Source organism: Dipodomys merriami, unplaced genomic scaffold (genome assembly GCF_024711535.1).
Source record: "Dipodomys merriami isolate MVZ:Mamm:240054 unplaced genomic scaffold, mDipMer1.0.p SCAF_328, whole genome shotgun sequence".
NCBI lineage: Eukaryota > Metazoa > Chordata > Mammalia > Rodentia > Heteromyidae > Dipodomys > Dipodomys merriami.
The window spans coordinates 800,136-818,179 of NW_027204804.1; the positions used below are offsets into that span (position 1 = coordinate 800,136).

The 18,044-nt window shown below is 50.3% G+C and overlaps 1 protein-coding gene across 1 annotated transcript; it reads right to left on the minus strand.

The window, feature by feature from the left end:
* Nucleotides 1–2,166: 2,166 nt before the first annotated feature.
* LOC138841694 (nicotinate-nucleotide pyrophosphorylase [carboxylating]) lies at nt 2,167–13,810 on the minus strand. The gene is made up of 4 exons (XM_070042471.1): nt 13,723–13,810; nt 4,389–4,924; nt 2,588–2,719; nt 2,167–2,512 (listed from the first exon to the last, which is right to left on the minus strand). The coding sequence occupies exons 1-4, from the start codon at nt 13,733–13,735 to the stop codon at nt 2,294–2,296; spliced, it is 900 nt and encodes a 299-aa protein (XP_069898572.1). The 5' UTR covers nt 13,736–13,810; the 3' UTR covers nt 2,167–2,293.
* Nucleotides 13,811–18,044: the final 4,234 nt, after the last annotated feature.

The following is an 18,044-nucleotide window of genomic DNA, read 5'->3' on the forward strand; positions in this document are numbered from 1 at the left end:
TTATTTGGAGATAAGAATCTCACAGGGCTGGGAAGGTGGCTCAGTGGTAGAGTGCTTGCCTTGCATGCATGAGGCCCTGGTTTCTATTCCTCAGCACAACATAAGCAGAAAAAGTGGGAAGTGTCGCTGTGGCTCAAGTGGTAGAGAGCTAGCCTGGAGCTGAAGAGCTGAGGGACAGCGCGCAGGCCCAGAGTTCAGGTCCCACAACTGGCTTTGAACCATGATCCTCCTATCTCAGCCTCCTGAGTAGCTAGGATTTACAGGCCTGAGTACCAGCACCCAACATCGATTTCTTTTTAAAAAAGGAAAAAGGGGAGGGGGGCAGTGCTGTAACACAATGATGTCACGTGCGTTTTCCTCTTGGCCACAGTCTACTTCCCTTGGTCTTCTTCCATCTTTACACATTTGAGTGCAGAGGTATTTGCGCTTGACAGTGCTGGTACACATTCCCCACTTACACCTCTCCTGGGCCTTCACTTCCCCCTGGAGCCTAGCGTTTTGCTTTTCAATTCCCAGACCACTCCTGGATCTAATTTCCTGGGTGCCCAGTTCTTCCAGAAGTTCACTTCTCCTTCTTTCGGGAAGATGAGGCTCTCAGATCTGAGCTTTCCAAAGCCGGACCCCATAAATGAAGAAAGACAGGACACGGGATGGAGGTGGCATCAGACAGGGCAGGTGCATCCCAGGGGCCGCCTTGGGGCTGTGCGCTGTGGGTGAGGCCTTTGTGCCCAGAACATCACCAAAGGCAGCAATCCAAGTCTGTCCAGCGTCTCTTGTCAAATGAATCTCCTTCTACTGTTGGCTCCCAGCCTGGCACAGCTGGTGCATGAAGGATAAAGGCCTTGGGGCTCCTGCCTCTGATCTGAACTCTTTATTGAAGGACTTACCTCTCCCCTTTTAGTCCATTCTTTCCATGTATCCAAAGATGGAATATGAAGGAGTAAACCCTACCTCGTTTTTCCCAGGTGCATACAGATACCAGGCAAGCCACCAAAGAGAGGCGCAGACTCCCTGACACAGGCAGGGCAAGCGGAACTGAGCCTGGTTGTAAACATTTCAGGGTGGGCCCAGCGTGTAAAGCTCTGAGGCCAGGAAAGGGTTAAAAGGTTGAAAGACCAAAAAAAACCAACCCTGTATCCTGTGAAGGTCAAACTGTCTAGGCAAGACAGATGTAGAGCTGTTTGAACATTAAAAAGCTTGAGACCTTGGAGAAGGGGTACTCTATTCTCTGCCTCCACCTGCAGTCGCCTCCCTATAGTAGACTCATACACAGCTGTCTCCTTGCTCAGTCCCTATAAAAACCTTCACTCCAAGCCTTCCCCACAACCGCCAGACCCACAGGAAGGACCGTGTCCTTCCCCGACAATAAATAGTCCTGGTCTGTTGATATGGAGTTTGGCCTATTTCCTTCCTTTCTCCTCCATCTTTCTAACAGTTATTTCTCTCTCTCTCTCTCATAACAATAACAATAATAATGATGATGAAACTGTTGGACTTTGACCAATTTTTTTTTTCTGTTTTCTATGTGCTGAAATAGCCGTTTTAAACCAGAGACCGTGAGATTCACCTGTAGTCCCAGCTAGGAAGATTGAGCTGGCAGGAACTACTCAATTGAAAGTTTGAGGTCAACCAGGACTACACTGTGAGACCGCGTGTGTGTGTGTGCGCGCGCGCACGCACACACGCGTGCGTGCTGCAACTAGGGCATGAAGTCAAGGGCCTTGCATTTTCACTTGGCTTTTTCTGCAGCTGGCACTCTACCATGTGATCCACGCTTTCCACCTCCAGCTTTTTGCTGGTTAACTGGAGAACAAGAGTCTTGCAAATCTGTTTGCCTGGAGCTGCCTTTGAAATTCTCAGGTATAAGACAGTTCTCAGATCTCAGCCTCTTGAGTAGCTAGGATGACAGGAGTGAGCCACTGGTACTGGTCTACGAGACCTCATCTTTAAAAAGTAAGCAAAGCTGCCCTGGGCATTTCAACATAGAGCCGCTATCTCTGAGTGATGACATATAGGTGCCATCCAGTCTGCTGCACAATGCCAGCTCTCATGTAACGTGTCTTCTTGTACAACACCATAAAGAGGTCCCCTGCCTTCACAGTAAACAGTGCATGTTAGTCATTTCTAACACTGACCACTTAGTGTAGGGTAATTATTACCATAAAGTTATTACCATAAAAAAGCCCATCAGGTTGTTTATTAGACCCATTTTACAGATGAGGAAACTGAGGTGAACAGAGGTGAAGTCAGGCTTGGCAGGTCACACTAAAGATGTGTCCAGCCAACCACGACTTCAGGATCGACAGGGGTAGGGCACTGGAGTGGTCCCTTCGGCAAACAGCTTGAGGGAGAAATCGAGGGCAGGGGCAGCTTGGGTAAGCATCCCCAGAGAGATGACATCAATCTGGGGCCCGCAGAACTGGGGGAGGTTGCTCAGCGTGACACCCCCACTGGCTTCCACAGTCACACTTGGGAACTGGGCCTTCACCGCGGCAGCTGTGGGGTGAAGTTCCTACAAGACACAAGCTCAGGGGAGATGAGAGCCCCTCCCCCGTGACCCCTCCCCACCAATCAGATCCGGCCTCACCTCAGGCTTGAAGTTGTCCAATAAGAGGAGGTCGGCACCTGCCTCAGCGGCCTGCATGGCCTCCTGCAAGCAGCTGCATTCCACTTCTATCTTTAGGGTGAAGTCCGTCACCTGCCGGGCAGCCTGGACCGCCTGCGGGGTTAGAACCCATGAGGGTGAAGGGTGAGGAGCTGGGACACAGAAGGGACTGGAGGTGGAGGAGAAATTTTGGGGAGCTTTCTATTAGGTTAAACCATTTTGCAGGCTGAAAACAGTAGACCAGAATTCAAGTTTGACTTGACTATTAGAACTATAAAAGGGTCTTCAAAAACATTCCTACAGGGGCTGGGAAGGTGGCTCAGTGGTAGAGCGTTTGCCTTGCATGCATGAGGCCCTGGGTTCGATTCCTCAGCACCACATAAGCAAAAAACAAAAAACCTGGAAGTGGCGCTGTGGCTCAAGTGGTAGAGCGCTCGCCTTGAGCTGAAGAGCTGAGGGACAGCATCCAGAGTTCAGGCCCCAAGACCGGACCAAAAAAAAAAAAAAAAAAAAAATATATATATATATATATATATATATATTCCTACAACTGAGTGCCCAGTGGCTTATGCCTGTAATCCTAACAACTCAGGAAACCTAGGTCTGAGGATCATGTTTGAAGCCAGCCCAGGCAGGAAAGTCCATGAGACTCTTATCTCCAATAAACTGCCACCCTTCCCCCCCCCAAAAAAAAAAGAGCTGGAAGTGGGCTGTGGCTCAAGTGGCAGAGCACTAGCCGAGAGAGAGAGAGAGAGAGAGAGAGAGAGAGAGAGAGAGAGAGAGAGAGAGAGAGAGAAACAGAGATGATGGTGCCCAGGCCCTAAGTTCAAACCCCAGGGCACACAGAGAGAGAGAGAGAGAGAGAGAGAGAGAGAGAGGGAGGGAGAAAGAAAGAGAGGGGGAGAGGGAGAGAGAGAGAGAGAGAGAGAGAGAGAGAGAGAGAGAGAGAGAGAGAGAGGAAAGAAACAAAGAAAGAAAAGAAAAGAAAAAAAAAGACCACATTCCTACAGCTGAAAAAAACAAATCCACAAATTCAAGTGAGTCCTTGACATTGTGTTCCCAACATTGTGTTCTTTGCTCTTGAACTGGCAGACCAAGCAGCAAAACAAAAAAGTAGCTAGGCAAAAGAAGTGTGTCTACCCAGGCCCTGGTGGCTCACGCCTGTAATCCTAACTACTAAGGGGGGGGGCTGAGATCTGAAGATCACGGTTCAAAGCCAGCCCAGGTAGGAAAGTCTGCAAGACTCTTATCTCCAGTAAACCACTAGAAAAACAGAAGTGCTGCTGTAGCTCAAGGGGTAGGGCGCTCGCCTTGAGCTGAATTGCTGAGGGACAGCGCCCAGGCCCAGAGTTCAAGCCCCACGGCCGACAAAAAAAAAAAAAAAGCGCATCTAGGCTCACTCCTGTAATCCTAGCTAGACAGGAGGATAAGATCTAAGGAGAGAGGTTCAAAGCTAACCTGGGCAGAAAAGTCCATGAGACTGTCCACCTAACCAGCAAAAAGCCAGAAGTGGAGGTGTGGATCAAGTGCACCAGCCTTGAGTGAAAAAGCTAAGGTACAGCGCCCAGGCCCTGAGTTCAAGCCCTAGGACCGGCCCACAAAAACACACAGGTGAAGTGCACCTGCCTCCCTCCGTGACGCGCGAGGAGGGGCTGTGGGGGGAGGCACCTTGCATCCGACTCGGGATTCACGATCACCGCGCAGCGGCGGGCGGCTCTGGTAGAGCTGTGATCAGAGTGAGTGTCGGACCCGAAGGAGAGCAGAGGCTCAGCGGGACACACACCTTGGCCACCCCGCCGGCGGCCACCACGTGGTTGTCCTTCACCATCACCAGCCCGCCCAGGTCGTAGCGGTGGGAGGCGGCCCCGCCCACCAGGAGCCCGTACTTCTCCACCAGCCGGAAGCCGGGCGTGGTCTTCCGCGTGCCGGCCACGCGCCCGGCCCAGCCCGCGGCCCGGGCCACCTCCACCGCCGAGGCGGCCGCGCTGGCCACCCCGCTGCAGCGGGCCAGGGTGTTCAGGGCCACCCGCTCCCCCAGCAGCAGGCGGTGCGCAGGGCCCCGGACCTCGGCCACCTTGACCACCGGGACCAGCTTCGAGCCCTCCGGGAGGAGCCAGGACACCTGGCAGTTGAGCCGGGCAAAGATGGCATCGAAGAAAGGCCGTCCGGCCAGGACCCCGGGGGATTTGGCCCACAGTGCCGCCTGCGCGGGGCCTGCCCCGGTCACCAGAGCTGCGAAGTTGAGGCCCGGACAGTCCTCCTGGAGCCAGCTGTCCGCCAGGGCGGCCAGGGTGGTCGGGGGCAGCAGGAGCTCCAGGCCTGCAAGGGAACAACACGGACGCCACGTTGGTGGGCTGCGGCTGCCTACCCTGTGCGAGACAGAATATGTAACAACCTGTTGCATCGGGCACTAGCCAATCAGAGAGGAGAGCTGGATCCAGGGGAGGGGGACTAGCCAATCAGGGAGGAGAGATAAATAAGGGGGCGGGGCGGGAACTAGCCAACCAGAGAGGAGAGATCCTACAGGTGAGGCCGGGCCCAGTGTGGACTCAGAGCACGGGACAAATTGAAATAACAGGACAACCTAGTGAGATTCATTTCTAATAAGCATCACATAATCTTTTAAAAAAGCCAGACCTGGGTTTCTTCCTGTCATGACCACGCTCTTTTCTTGTGGGGCTTGAACTCTGGGCCTGGGTGCTGTCCCTCAGCTCTTCAGCTCAAGGCAGGCGCTCTACCACTTGAGCCACAGCGCCACTTCTGGTTTTCTGGTGGTTCATTGGAGATAAGAGTCTTGCGGACTTTCCTACCCAGGCTGGCATTGAACCGGGATCTTCAGATTGCAGCCTCCTGAGTAGCTAGGATTACGGGCGTGAGCCACCAGCGCCTGGCACCATGTTCTTTTTAGTTTTTTTTCTTTTTTCTTTTTTTTTGTGGCAATACTGGGACTTGAACTCAGGGTCTCCTGCTCCCTGGTCTTGGCTGCCACCCTACCTCTTGAGCCACAACTCCACTTAGGCTTTTTGGTAGTTAATTGGAGATGGAGAGTCTCATGGACTTTCCCACCCAGGCTGGCTATGAACTGTGATCCTTTCAGATCTCAGCCTCCTGAATAGCTAGAATTATTATAAGCATGAGCCACCAGCACCCAGCTGGAAGTTGTTTTGGGGTTTTGGTTTTGTTTTCTTTTAAAACAGGATTTCACTATGTAGCTATGAACTCAAGATCCTCTGCTTCAAGCCTCCTGAATGCTGGCATTACAGCTGTGCACTACTACACTTGGCTGTATGTAATGTTCTAACAACGCATGCAGCTGTCCTGTGTGTACTTGAATGAAGGCTACCCTGTTTCTTCCTATCCGTTTGCCTGCAAAGATTAGTTATGTATACACATGGAAGCCCTCCAGCACTATATGAACATGGGTCTTTTTCATCTTAGTATATTAAAGATGTAAACTAAATTGGCTGAGATCATACAACAAATAGGCAATAAGATCAGAACTAGATACCTTGCTGTCTCTTGTCTGTCCCTCTGCCTTTGTTTCTACTTTAGAAATCTCTTCTAAGTTTCAGCTGGGTTGCCTTTAGTGCTAGAGGCCACTCAAGGAGGAAAGGACACAGGAAAACTGGGTTTGACACCCTCTTCTGTGAAACATGGCTTCAGAAATAAGGGGTGTGAGCAGGGTGATCTAAGGTCCTGCGTGGCCTGCTGACTTGCCTTTCTGGTCTATTGAGTAGACTACAGTGGTGGAACCCAGATGTGGGCCAGCACCGCCATCTGTCGGTCAGAGAAAGATTTACAGTCTCTTGAGTCCAGCCACCAAGGCACTTGGCTTTCCAGGGATAGGGAAGAAAAATTAGACCCAGTGTGAGGGTATTTGTTTTCACAGCTGCACGTGTGCATGCTCTCTCTTTCTCTATCCCTTACATACACACAGACAACACACACATACACACACACAGAAATGCCCAGTTTCATTCTTCTCCAAAGACAATCACTTAGGGATCACTCACCCCACGTGCCCTGAGCCAGTCTTCAGCATCTATCTACATTCCCCTAACCCCAGCTGGCTGTGCCCAGGCTGACGGTCCCTACACCACCCACCTAAGGAAAAGGCCTGGGAACAAATAGCAGAGAGGTATATTCTTCCCTGAAATTCCTCCATTCAAACTAGAAGCAGTGATTTTAAAAAACAAAACACAGAAAGGGGGGAACAAAGGATGAACAAAGGCAACCAGTGGTACTCACTAGACACTATGTTGAAAATGAACTATACAACTTGTAGATGGGGACTAGAGGGAAAAACTGGAAGAAAGCAAGGGGAGGGATGGCATTGTCCAAAAAGAAATGTACTCTTAGGCAGGCACTGGTGGCTCATGTCTGTAATCCTAGCTATTCAGGAGGCTGAGATGTGAGGATCATGGCTTGAAGCCAGCCCAAGCAGGAAAGTAAGTCTCCAATAAACTACTCAGAAAAAGAGGTGGCTCAATGGTAGAGTGCTAGCCTTGAGAAAAAGAAGCTCAGGGAGTGTGCCCAGGATCTGAGTTCAAGCCCCAGGACTAGCAGAAAAAGGAAAAAAAAGGGGAGGGGAAGAGAAGTGTACTCTTTACTTGACTTATGTAACTGTAACCCCTCTGTACATCACCTTTATAATAATGAAAAAAATTTAATTCTAAGGAGAAGCAAAACAAACAAAATGAGAATCTATCTATGCAATGCAATTCTACTATGCAATAATAAAAAAGGACCCAGCCACTAATTGACATGGTAGAAACTGTTTGCCCTAAATATAGTATTCTAAGTACAAAAACCTCATCTTGGTGATGGTGACTCATGTCTGTAATCCTAGCTACTCAGAAGGCTGAGATCTGAGGATCACAGCTTGAAGCTAATGCAGGCAGACAAATTAGGGAGACTCTTATCTCTAATTAACTACCAAAATGCCAGAAGTAGAGTTCTGGCTCAGGTGGTACAGTAGCAGCCTTGAGTGAAAAGCTAAGGGACAGCACCCAGGTTACACACAGTACAAGAATCTAGAGTCAAAGACTGCTGTTGAATGTTTCCATTCAGACAACATTCTCAACAGAATGGACATGCACTTGTCATTCAGTAACTACTCATTCAGGAAAGCTAGACTAGGCATATCTTGGTCCAGGTGCATATCTGGGCAGGAAGTGAAACCCTGTTTCAAAAACTAACAAGCACACCAGGCTCCTGTGGCTCACGCCTGTAATCCTAGCTCCTCAGGAGGCTGAGATCTGAGGATCATGGTTCAAATCCAGCTTAGGCAGGAAAGGCCAGGAGACTCTTATGTCCAATAAACCACCAGAGAACAGAAGTGGCGCTGTGGCTCAACTGGTAGAGCTCTCGCCTTCAGCTGAAGCACTGAGAGACAGTGCCCAGGCCCAGAGTTCAAGTCCCATGACCCACCCAAAAAAAAAAACAAAAAAAAACAAAAACAAAAATCTAACAAGCACCTGGCACCAGTGACTCACACCTGTAATCCTAGCTACTCAGGAGGCTGAGATCTGAGGATCACGATTCAAAGCCAGCCTGAGCAGGAAAGTCTGTGAGACTCTTATCTCCAATTAACCACTAGAAAACTGAAAGTGGAACTATGGTTCAAAACGCCAGAGCACTAGCTTTGAGCACAAAAGCTCAGGGACAGCACCCAGGCCCTGAGTTCAAGCCCCATGAACTCCTCCCCCCCCAAAAAAAAACTAACCAGCAAAAACCAGAGCTGGAAGCATGAGTTAGTGGTAGAGCATCTGCCTAGAAATCATGAGCCCCAACTTTAATCTCCAGTACCACAAAAAAAAAAAAGAATTAAAAATATGCAAATAGATCGGGATGGAAGCATGGCTCAGTAGTAGAACACCTGCCTGGCATGCTCAAAGCTCTGGGTACAAACCCTAGTACTGAAAGAAAAAAAAAAGTAAATTTGAGCCAGGCACCAGTGGCTCATGCCTATAATCCTAGCTACTCAGGAGGCTGAGATCTGAGAGTCATGCTTCAAAGCCAGCCTGAACAGGAAAGTCTGAGAGACTTATCTCCAATAAACCACCCAAAAGCCAGAAGCGGATCTACGGCACAAGGGATAGAACACCAGCCTTGAGTGGAGAAAACTAAGCAACATAACCCAGGCCCTGAGTTCAAGCTCTACTGTGCACGTGCGCATGCACACACACACACACCCCACATGCAAATAAGATCATGACCTCACAGGTTGTTATAAAAATATAGGTGCTAATATTTGCAAAGCCCTTCAGGGTGTCACCTGGCACACAGTAGGCGTGTTTGCTAATGATAGAAGCCTTTGGAGTGTGAAGGAGGCAGCCAGGAGGAGATGACTAAGTGTCAGCAGGGAAGGTTGAGTTTGCCAGGGAGAGGTGTGGAGGGAGAAGACATTGGAGACTGACTGAGCAGTGTTCAGGGCTCAAAGGCAAACAACAGGCAGGAAGAGAATTGAGATTAGGACTCACAAGAGGCCACAGGACAGAACAGCTAAACCACTTAGCTCAAGAGTGTGGGCAGGCCAGATGCTGGTGGCTCACGCCTGTCATCCTAGCTGCTCAGGAGGCTGAGATCTGAGGATCATGGTTCAAACCCAACCCAGGCAGGGAAGTCCCTGAGACTCTTATCTCCAATTAACCACTAGGAAACCATAAGTGGAGCTGTGGCTTAAAGTGGCAGAGTGCTGGGCTGGGAAGGTGGCTCAGTGGTAGAGTGCTTGCTTGCCTTGCATGCATGAGACCCTGGGTTTGATTCCTCAGCACCACATAAACAGAAAACGCCAGAAGTGGTGCCGTAGCTCAAATGGTAGAGCACTAGCCTTGAGCTGAAGAGCTAAGGGACAGCACTCAGGCCCAGAGTTCAGGCCCCACGACTGACAAAACAACAACAATAAAAAGTGGCAGAGTCCTTGCCTTGAGCCAAAAAAGCTCATGGACAGCATCCACACCCTGAGTTCCAGAACTAACCAAAAAAGAAGAGTGTGGGCAGATTCTGAAACCATCATAGAACTGGGAGCTAGGGAATAAGGTGATTGTAGCTTGTGTGTGTGTGTGTGTGTGTGTGTGTGTGTGTGTGTGTGTGTGTGTGTGTGTGTGTGTACATGCGCGCATGCATATGCGCACATGCACATGCCAGTGAGCTAGTCCTGGGGCTTGAACTCAGCTGTCCCAGTAAGGCTGTGATTCAAGTGGTAGAGTGCTAGTCTTGAAGAAAACAACAACAACAACTTAGGGACAGTGCCCAGACAGAGAGGATCCAGGGATGCAGGGGTGGGGAGTAGAGAGATCAGAGCCACCCGGGGGTGGTAACAGGACAGTGACAGCAGATGGCAGTGGATGAGGCCACGGGGCCTACACAGAGGGCTCTGGGAATTGTCAGTAAGGCAAGGGCAAGTAGCAGCGTGGCTACTTAAGAAGCAGGCCGGATGTCTGGGGTGGGGTAAGAAGAGGGTTCCAGAAGCAGGGTGTGGGCAGAACAAGTAGGAGGAAGCCTGAAAAATGGGTCACTGGACTTAGCAGCCAGGAGGTGTTGGCCACACGGTATTGATGCTGTGTGGTGCGGCCCGAAGCCACAGGAACATGATGAAGAAAGGGATGTTGGAGATGTGGGGCCCTCACACAGGGCTATGCCTTAGAAGCATCTGGAAACCTTCCAGGATCTGAGCTGCTGGGGTCCACTGCAGACTGTGGTAGAATCTTGGGGTGGGGGGTTCCCCGGTTTCCAGGTTCTAAGTCATGCCCCATTGTACTCTGTAACTTTGACACATGAAGGTCAAAAAACAATGCTCATGAATAGGGCGCCAGTGGCTCCCACCTGTAATCCGAGCTACTCAGGAGGCTGAGATCTGAAGATCAAGGTTCAAAGCCAGACCAGGCAGGAAAGTTCGGGAGACTCTTATCTCTGATTAATCACCAAAAAGCCAGAAGTAGAGCTGTGATTCAAGTGGTAGAGCTCTAGCCTTTGAGCAAAAAGCTCAGAGACAATGCCCAGGCCCTGAGTTCAAGCCCCAGAATTAGCACATACAGACCAAAAAAAAAAAAAATCCTTCTAGAATGTGGCCAGGCGCTGGTGGCTCACATCTGTACCCCTAACTACTCAGGAGAGTAAGATCTGAGGCTAGAGGTTGTAAGACCTGGCAGGAAAGTCTGTGAAGACTCTTATCTCCAATAAACTACTCAGAAAAAGCCAGAAGTGGCTCTGTGGCTCCATTGATAAAACACTAATCTTGAGCACAAAGAGGCTCAGGGACAATACTCAGGCCCTGAGTTCAAGCCCCAGGACTAGAAAAAAAAAAGCCATCAATCAATCAATCAATCAATCAATCAATCAAATTTGTAGCAAAGCCTGAGCTTCTGAGCATCAAGGAGAACAATAGCTTCCAAGTACCAGACATTTTCCATATATTGCTAGAAATTCTACCCACAATCCTTCAAGCTACTTAAGATTTGTATTTCTAGATTAAAAAAAAAAACCCAGGCATGTAAAAGAAATGATCTAAAGGATAGAGCTAGAAACTGATCAGCCAGAAAATAAGATAAACGGGGACCGAGGCCTTTCCTCTCCACAGCTGGGCTATGTAGAACACCCAGCTGTGTCTGTGTGGACCCCAGGGTTTTCCTGGCACCCACTTCAGGGAGATCCGCTGTCCTGATTGCCTTGAGCTGAGGCACTTTCCACTAGTAGAAAGTAAATAAACACATCTGGTGTTTCCTTAGCCCTCTCCACCCCCCCACCCCCCCTCAGCCCCCTGGCTCTTGAATTTCCAACAAAAGGGATTTCTGTGAGTAGCTTTGAATATCCAGGCTTTCCTGATTAGCAGCTGTTCCCCAAAGGGGCTCACTTCAACACACCAGTTAGTGTCTCTGCAGCTGCAGGAGGGGGATGGGAGAAGCGATACACGGGAGTTCTCCAGATTCTAGTTCTAGAGAGTTGGCCATTCAAAGTGGTTTCAAGGTCCCTGGACTTCTGAGAAGGTAGTTTCATCCTGGTGGGGGAAGAGGGAGGGGGGAGGAATGTAACCCTGATATCTCAAGGGAATTCCTTCTTAACCCTTTCTCCGGAGTGACTACAATGTGAATAAAAGTGGCATCTATTTCCTTTCAAATAGTCAGCAAGAAAAGCAGGACTGGAGGTGTGGTTCAAGTGGTAGAGCACCAGCAAAGCAAGCAAGCAAAACCAGCACCAGGCCCTGACTTGAAACTCAGGAACTGGCATACACAAATAATACATAAAAAAAAATAAGAATAATAACTTGTCCAACATTCGCACGGGTGGGAATTGTGATGTTGGGCTCACAAACCCTGGCAAACCTGCTCCAGGATTCACAGACCCATTTCACCCTCCCACACCACCACTGGATTTGGCAATGAAGTCTATTTTCAGTGCTTGTTGTATATTCAGTACTTGTTGGTACTGGGAATTGAACTCAGGGCCTAGAGGCCGTGGTGTTCTATCACTTGAACCACACCTCTACTCCTAACTTTTTGCTGCTCAATTGGAGATCAGAGTCTTTTGTGGACTTTTCTACCAAGGCTGCTTTTGAATAGCAATCTTCAGATCTCAGCTTCCTGAGTAGCTAGGATTTTAGGCATGATCCCTTTCTCTCCTTAGAGAAGGAAAATGACTTCCAAAAAGGTTCTGGGTAAACCCCTTACCCCCATCACTTAAGTGCTAACCCGATGTGTAGACTTTCGGAATATGGGATGCTGTAGGGGGTGAGGGCAAGAGAGGACTCGGTAGGGCTTGGGAAGAGCTGGCCTGAGCGTCTGTGGGAATTTGATGGGGGAAGGTGCTCTGCAGAGAGAATGGAGGGGCCACAGGTCACTCAGGAAAGCCCTGGCACTTGTAGACTGGAAAGGCATAGAGCAACCAAGAATCTTGGGATAGGGTCAGGCTGAGCAGGCCTCAAGGAGAAGCCAGAACTAGAGTTCTCTCTGCTCACGACACAATAGGATATTAGCACAGAAGTGTGCATGTGTGTGTGTGTGTGTGTGTGTGTGTGTGTGTGTGTGTGTGTGTGTGTGTTGTGGCTTGAATTCAGAGCCTCATCCCCCTCTCACTTGGCTTTTCTACTCAAACCAGAAGTGGAAGTGTAGCTCAAGTGGTAAAGGGCCAGCCTTGAGCAAAAAAGCTAAATGACAGCCAGGTGCCGGTGACTCACGCCTGTCATCCTAGCTACTCAGGAGGCTGAGATCTGAGGATCACAGTTCAAAGCCAGCCCAGGCAGGAAAGCCCTTGAGACTCTTATCTCCAAAGAACCACCCAGAAAACAGGAAGTGGCGCTGTGGATTAAGTAGTAGTGCAGTAGCGCGCTCACCTTGAGCTGCAGAGATGAGGGACAATGCCCAGGCCCTCCTCCCCTCTAAGTGACTTGCCCCGGCTCCCGGAGCCTGCAAGGGGTGGGGGCCTGTTGTCCTGCCGGACACCCCAAGAGCCAGTTCACCCGAGCCCCGAAGGGCTAGTGCAAGAACCCCAGCCCAGGAGAAGGCAGTGGAGGGGCAGAGAGGAGAGGCTCAGGGGGCAGTGTGGAAATTGAGGGGGCTCAGGCAAGAGCCTGTGCGCCCTGGACCTTAGCCACAGAGCTGCGGGAGCCTATGCATGGAAAGCTTACAGATTCAAGGAAATGGGGCCCTGGGGGCTCAGAGGCCTGCCCCAGCCTGTCCTTGGGGGAGTCCTGAGACCCCCCCTCCAAGTGTAATGTCACAGCCATGCAGATCCCCCATCCCCCACCCCACCCCAATTCCACCTAGCAGATTCCACAGGACTTTGCCTCGGCTTCTACCCAGCGGCTAGAGAGGGGACAGAGTCCACACCGCTGCCCCGGCCACACTCCGACTTCTGTCCCTGTCCTCGATCCTCCCTTCCCTCTCCTGGGCCCGGGGCCTCTTCACCCCTCAACTCAACGGTGGGGGGGGTCCCAACAGGGGGAGAGGACAGGGAGAGGATGCCTTTGTGGGGGTGGGGTCCTGGAGGCTGGAGGGGGAGGGGAGGGAAAAGAGTCCATAGAGAGATGGAGGGGGCCGGGGCCTTCCAGGAAAGGGCAGAGGGACAGAGCTGTCCAGGATGGGGAGAGAGAGGGACACCGGGCAGGGCAGCCCCTTCACCTTCAGCGTCCATGGTGACGGGAGCGGTCAGCTAGAGCGTCCACCGCGGCTCCGATCCGTGTTCCCAGAGGCCAGGCTGGGGGTGGGGCTGTCGGAGGGGGGGTGGAGAGGGAGGGACGGCCTTGCTGGTGACTGATCTTTCTCAATAGAGGCCTCTGGGACCCTTGCTGTGCCTGCCCCCATGGGAGGAGGCTTTAGGCCTGAGGGAGGCGCAGGTCCCCTCCCTAAGCCCAGCCCAACTGAAGGCAGAAATGGGCTCCCTCCTGAGGGCTAGAAAGCCTTTGTTTCAGGCTGGGGGGGGGGGGGTCAGTCAAGGGACTTGAACTCAGGGCCTGGGCACCATCCCTGAGCTCTTTTGCTCAAGGCTTGCATTCTACCGCTTTGAACCACAGCTCCACTTCTGGTTTTATAGTGGTTTATTGGAGATAAGAGTCTCAGGGACTGAACTATGGATCCTCAGATCTCAGTCTCCTGAGTAGCTAGGATTACAAGGCATTGCACCTGACCTCTTCTTTTTTTATTATTTTTATTTTATTAAAAATTTATTTTGGGGGGACTGGGAAGGTGGTTCAGTGGTAGAGTGCTTACCTTGCATGCTTGAGGCCCTGGGTTCAATTTCTCAGCACCATGTAAGCAGAAAAAAGCTGGAAGAGGTACTGTGGCTCAAGTGGTAGAGCACTAGCCTTGAGCTGAAGAGCTAAGGGACAGCGCCCAGGCCCAGAGTTCAGGCCCCAAGACCAACAACAACAACAACAACAAAATTATTTTTGCCAGTGCTGAGACTTGAACTCAGGGCTTGGGTACTGTCTCTCTCTGCGCTTCTTTTGCTCAAGGTCAGCACTCTACCACTTGAGTCACAGTGCCACTTCCAGCATCTTTTGTAATTTCCTCAAGATAAGAGTCTCATGGACTTGGGGCTGAGAAGGTGGCTCAGTGGTAGAGTGCTTGCCTTGCATGCATGAGGCCCTGGGTTTGATTCCTCAGCACCACATAAGCAGAAAAAGGTGGAAGTGGCACTGTGGCTCAAGTGGTAGAGTGCTAGCCTTAGAGCTGAAGAGCTGAGCCACAGCGCCCAGGCCCAGAGTTCAGGCCCCACAACTGACAAAAAAAATAGTCTCATGGACTTTTCTGGGTTGGCTTCAAACCATGATCCTCAAGATCTCAACTTTCTGAGTAGCTAGGATTTTTTTTGGGGGGGTCCAGTCGTGGGGCCTGAACTCTGGGCCTGGGTGCTGTCCCTCAGCTCTTCAGCTCAAGGCTAGTGCTCTACCATTGGAGCCACAGCACCACTTCCAGCTTTTTCTGTTTATGTGGTGCTGAGGAATCGAACCCAGGGCCCCATGCATGCAAGGCAAACACTCTACCACTGAGCCACCTTCCCAGCCCCTAAGTAGCTAGGATTATAGGGGTGAGCCACCAGAGTCCAGCTCAGCCTCTTTTCCTTTCTTTTCCTTTCCTTCCATCTTTTCCTTTTGTTGTTGGTGGTAGTAGTGGTGGTGGTGGTTGTGAGTCTTGAACTCTGGGCCTGGGTGCTGTCCCTCAGCTCTTCAGCTCAAGGCTAATGTTCTACCACTTGTACCACTTCTGGCTTTTTCTGCTTATGTTGTGCTGAGGAATAGAACCTAGGGCCTCATGCATGCAAGGTACATACTACCACTGAGCCACCTTCCCAGCCTTCTTTCTTACCTTTGACTGTTGTGGGGCTTGAACTCAGGACCTGGTAGCTGTCCCTGCAGTTTTTTCATCAAGGCTCGCACTCTACCACTTTGAGCCACGTGCCACTTCTGTTTTCTGGTGGTTAATTAGAGATAAGACTCTCATGGACTTTGCTGCCTGGGCTGGCTTCAAACTGCGATCCTCAGATCTCAGCCTCCTGAGTAGTTAGGATTACAGCCATGAGCCACTGGTGCCGAGCTAGGGCCTTTTCTTTTAATACCAGTCCTGGGGCTTAGGAGCTACCCCTTAGCTTTTCACCCAAAGCCAGTACTCTACCACTTGAGCCACAGCTCCTCTTCTAGCTTTTTGGTGGTCAACTTGGAATAAGAATCTCACCATCCGGCTGGGAAGGTGGCTTAGTGGTAGAGTGCTTGCCTAGCATGCATGAAGCACTGGGTTCAATTCCTTAGTACCACATCAACAGAAAAAGCCAGAAGTGGTGTTGTGTCTCAAGTGATAGAGTGCTAGCCTTGAGCACAGAAAGCTCAGGGACAGTGCCCAGGCCCTGAGTTCAAGCACCAAGACTGGCAAAAAAAAAGAAAAGAAAAGAATCTCACCATCCTTCCCAGACTGGTTTTGAATTGCAATTCACAGATCTTAGCATCCTGAGTAGCTAGGATTACAGATGTGAGCCACATGTGCTTGGCTTTTCTTCTTTTCTTTTCTTTTTTTTTATTTATTTTATTTTTTTATTTTTTTGTCGGTCGTGGGGCTTGAACTCTGGGCCTGGGCGCTGTCCCTCAGCTCTTCAGCTCAAGGAGAGCGCTCTACCACTTGAGCTACAGCGCCACTTCCGGTTTTCTGGTGGTTTATTGGAGATAGGAGTCTCACGGTCTTTCTTGCCCTGGCTGGCTTTGAACCGCAATCCTCAGATCTCAGCCTCCTGAGTAGCTAGGATTACAGGCGTGAGCCACCAGCGCCCGGCTTTCTTTTTTCTTTACTCTGTGGTATAACCCTCACTTCCAATACTGAATCTCTGGCTTCCAGAATGTTGTTTGCCTGGTCCTGACCACGGCTGAAGAATATCCCTCCCCCAATCATCTTTGAGCTTCTGTAAACCACCACCTGTGTGTAGTTCTGACCTATATAAAAACACTGGAGGTTGGTGATGTTCTTGATCCTCCCAGGACTAGGCAATTGTTGGCTGGCCAAATAAAACTCCTTGTCACCTTTAACTGTGCCTCGTGGATTTTCTTGACTCCGAGGACATTACAACACTGGTAATGGGACTTGAACTCAGGGCCTTGTGCTCTCCTTTAATGTTTTCTGCTATAGGCTAGTACTCTACCACATAAGCCACATTTCCTTTTTGGGTTGCTTGCTGGTTAATTGGAGGTAAGAGTCTCTTGGATTTGTCTTCTCCTGGCTGGCCAGGATCTTCAGTCTCAGCCTCCTGAGTGGCTAGGATTACAGGCATAAGCTACCCACCAGCACCTGGCTTCAGATGATTCTTAAATCCGTTTCTCGAGCTCTGAGTTCCCTCCCAAGCTCCAGACATCTATTTCTAGCTATCTTCCAAGCATTTCTCTTCATAGTTCTAAAAAACTGTTGTTTTTCCCCCAAACTACCACTCAACCAAACTGAATTTTCAAATAAATGATGTTTTCAATCTCACAGCAGAGAAACCTTGAAGTGTAATCTCACGAATCCTCATCCCCATTAATTTCATCCTTAAATCTTATGCTCTGGGGGCTAGAATATGGCTTAGTGGTAGAGCGCTTGCCTAGCATGCCTGGAGCCCTGAGCTCCGTTCCTCAGTACCACATACACAGAAAAAGCCTGAAGTGGTGCTGTGGCTCAAGTGGTAGTGTGCAAGCCTTGAGCAAAAGAAGCTCAGGGTCAGTGCCCAGGACTAGAAGAGAAAAAAAAAATCTTATAATTTGAATAGATCCATTCCAAGCCTGAGCTCTTCTTCCATCTTAAGTGATGTCTAAGTTGCCATAAAATAAAATATGTTCTCACTGTGGGTTGCTTTTCCTGAGGTCATCCTGGATGACAGAGGGAAACTCTGGTGTTGCCATGTTATTCAAAAGTCATCATTCATTCATTCATTCATTCATCTCTCTACTCAGTTTCTACCTCTCAGGTAGCCATGTGTACTGAAATGTAGCCACTGGAACTGTTGGAGATGGCGCATGGCCCTGAGGGGGCCCAATGCCAATGGTAAGTGAGGGGTCTTTTCCCATACAGTCCGGGCACCCATGCCAACCCCCTCCCCCATGGCATTGTGGGAAGGAAGAACGAACAATCTGTTTGTAGTGAGTTAGAAGGGCAACTGCACCAAGATAGTGATGGTTGAGGAGGAGTTTGGTTGGCGAGTGGAGACAAATGTGCTCTGGGGACAGCTGGGGGTGGGCTGGCTTCGGGCAGAGCGGGTACAAATGCAAGGGGGAGCAGGTGGCTTTCTGCAGGGTGACACAGTCCATTCTGCTTGAGCTGGGAGCTTTACCAAGGTGCAGGCTGGCTGTCCTAATGCCACCAGCTGGAGGGGACCGGGATTCACAGACATTCCCTGTAACTCACTAGTGACAGCAAGTCCTTCATCCCCAATGTTCCCTCATAACCCCCCCCCCCAAGCCTCTCCAGAACTAGGCAGCCACATACTG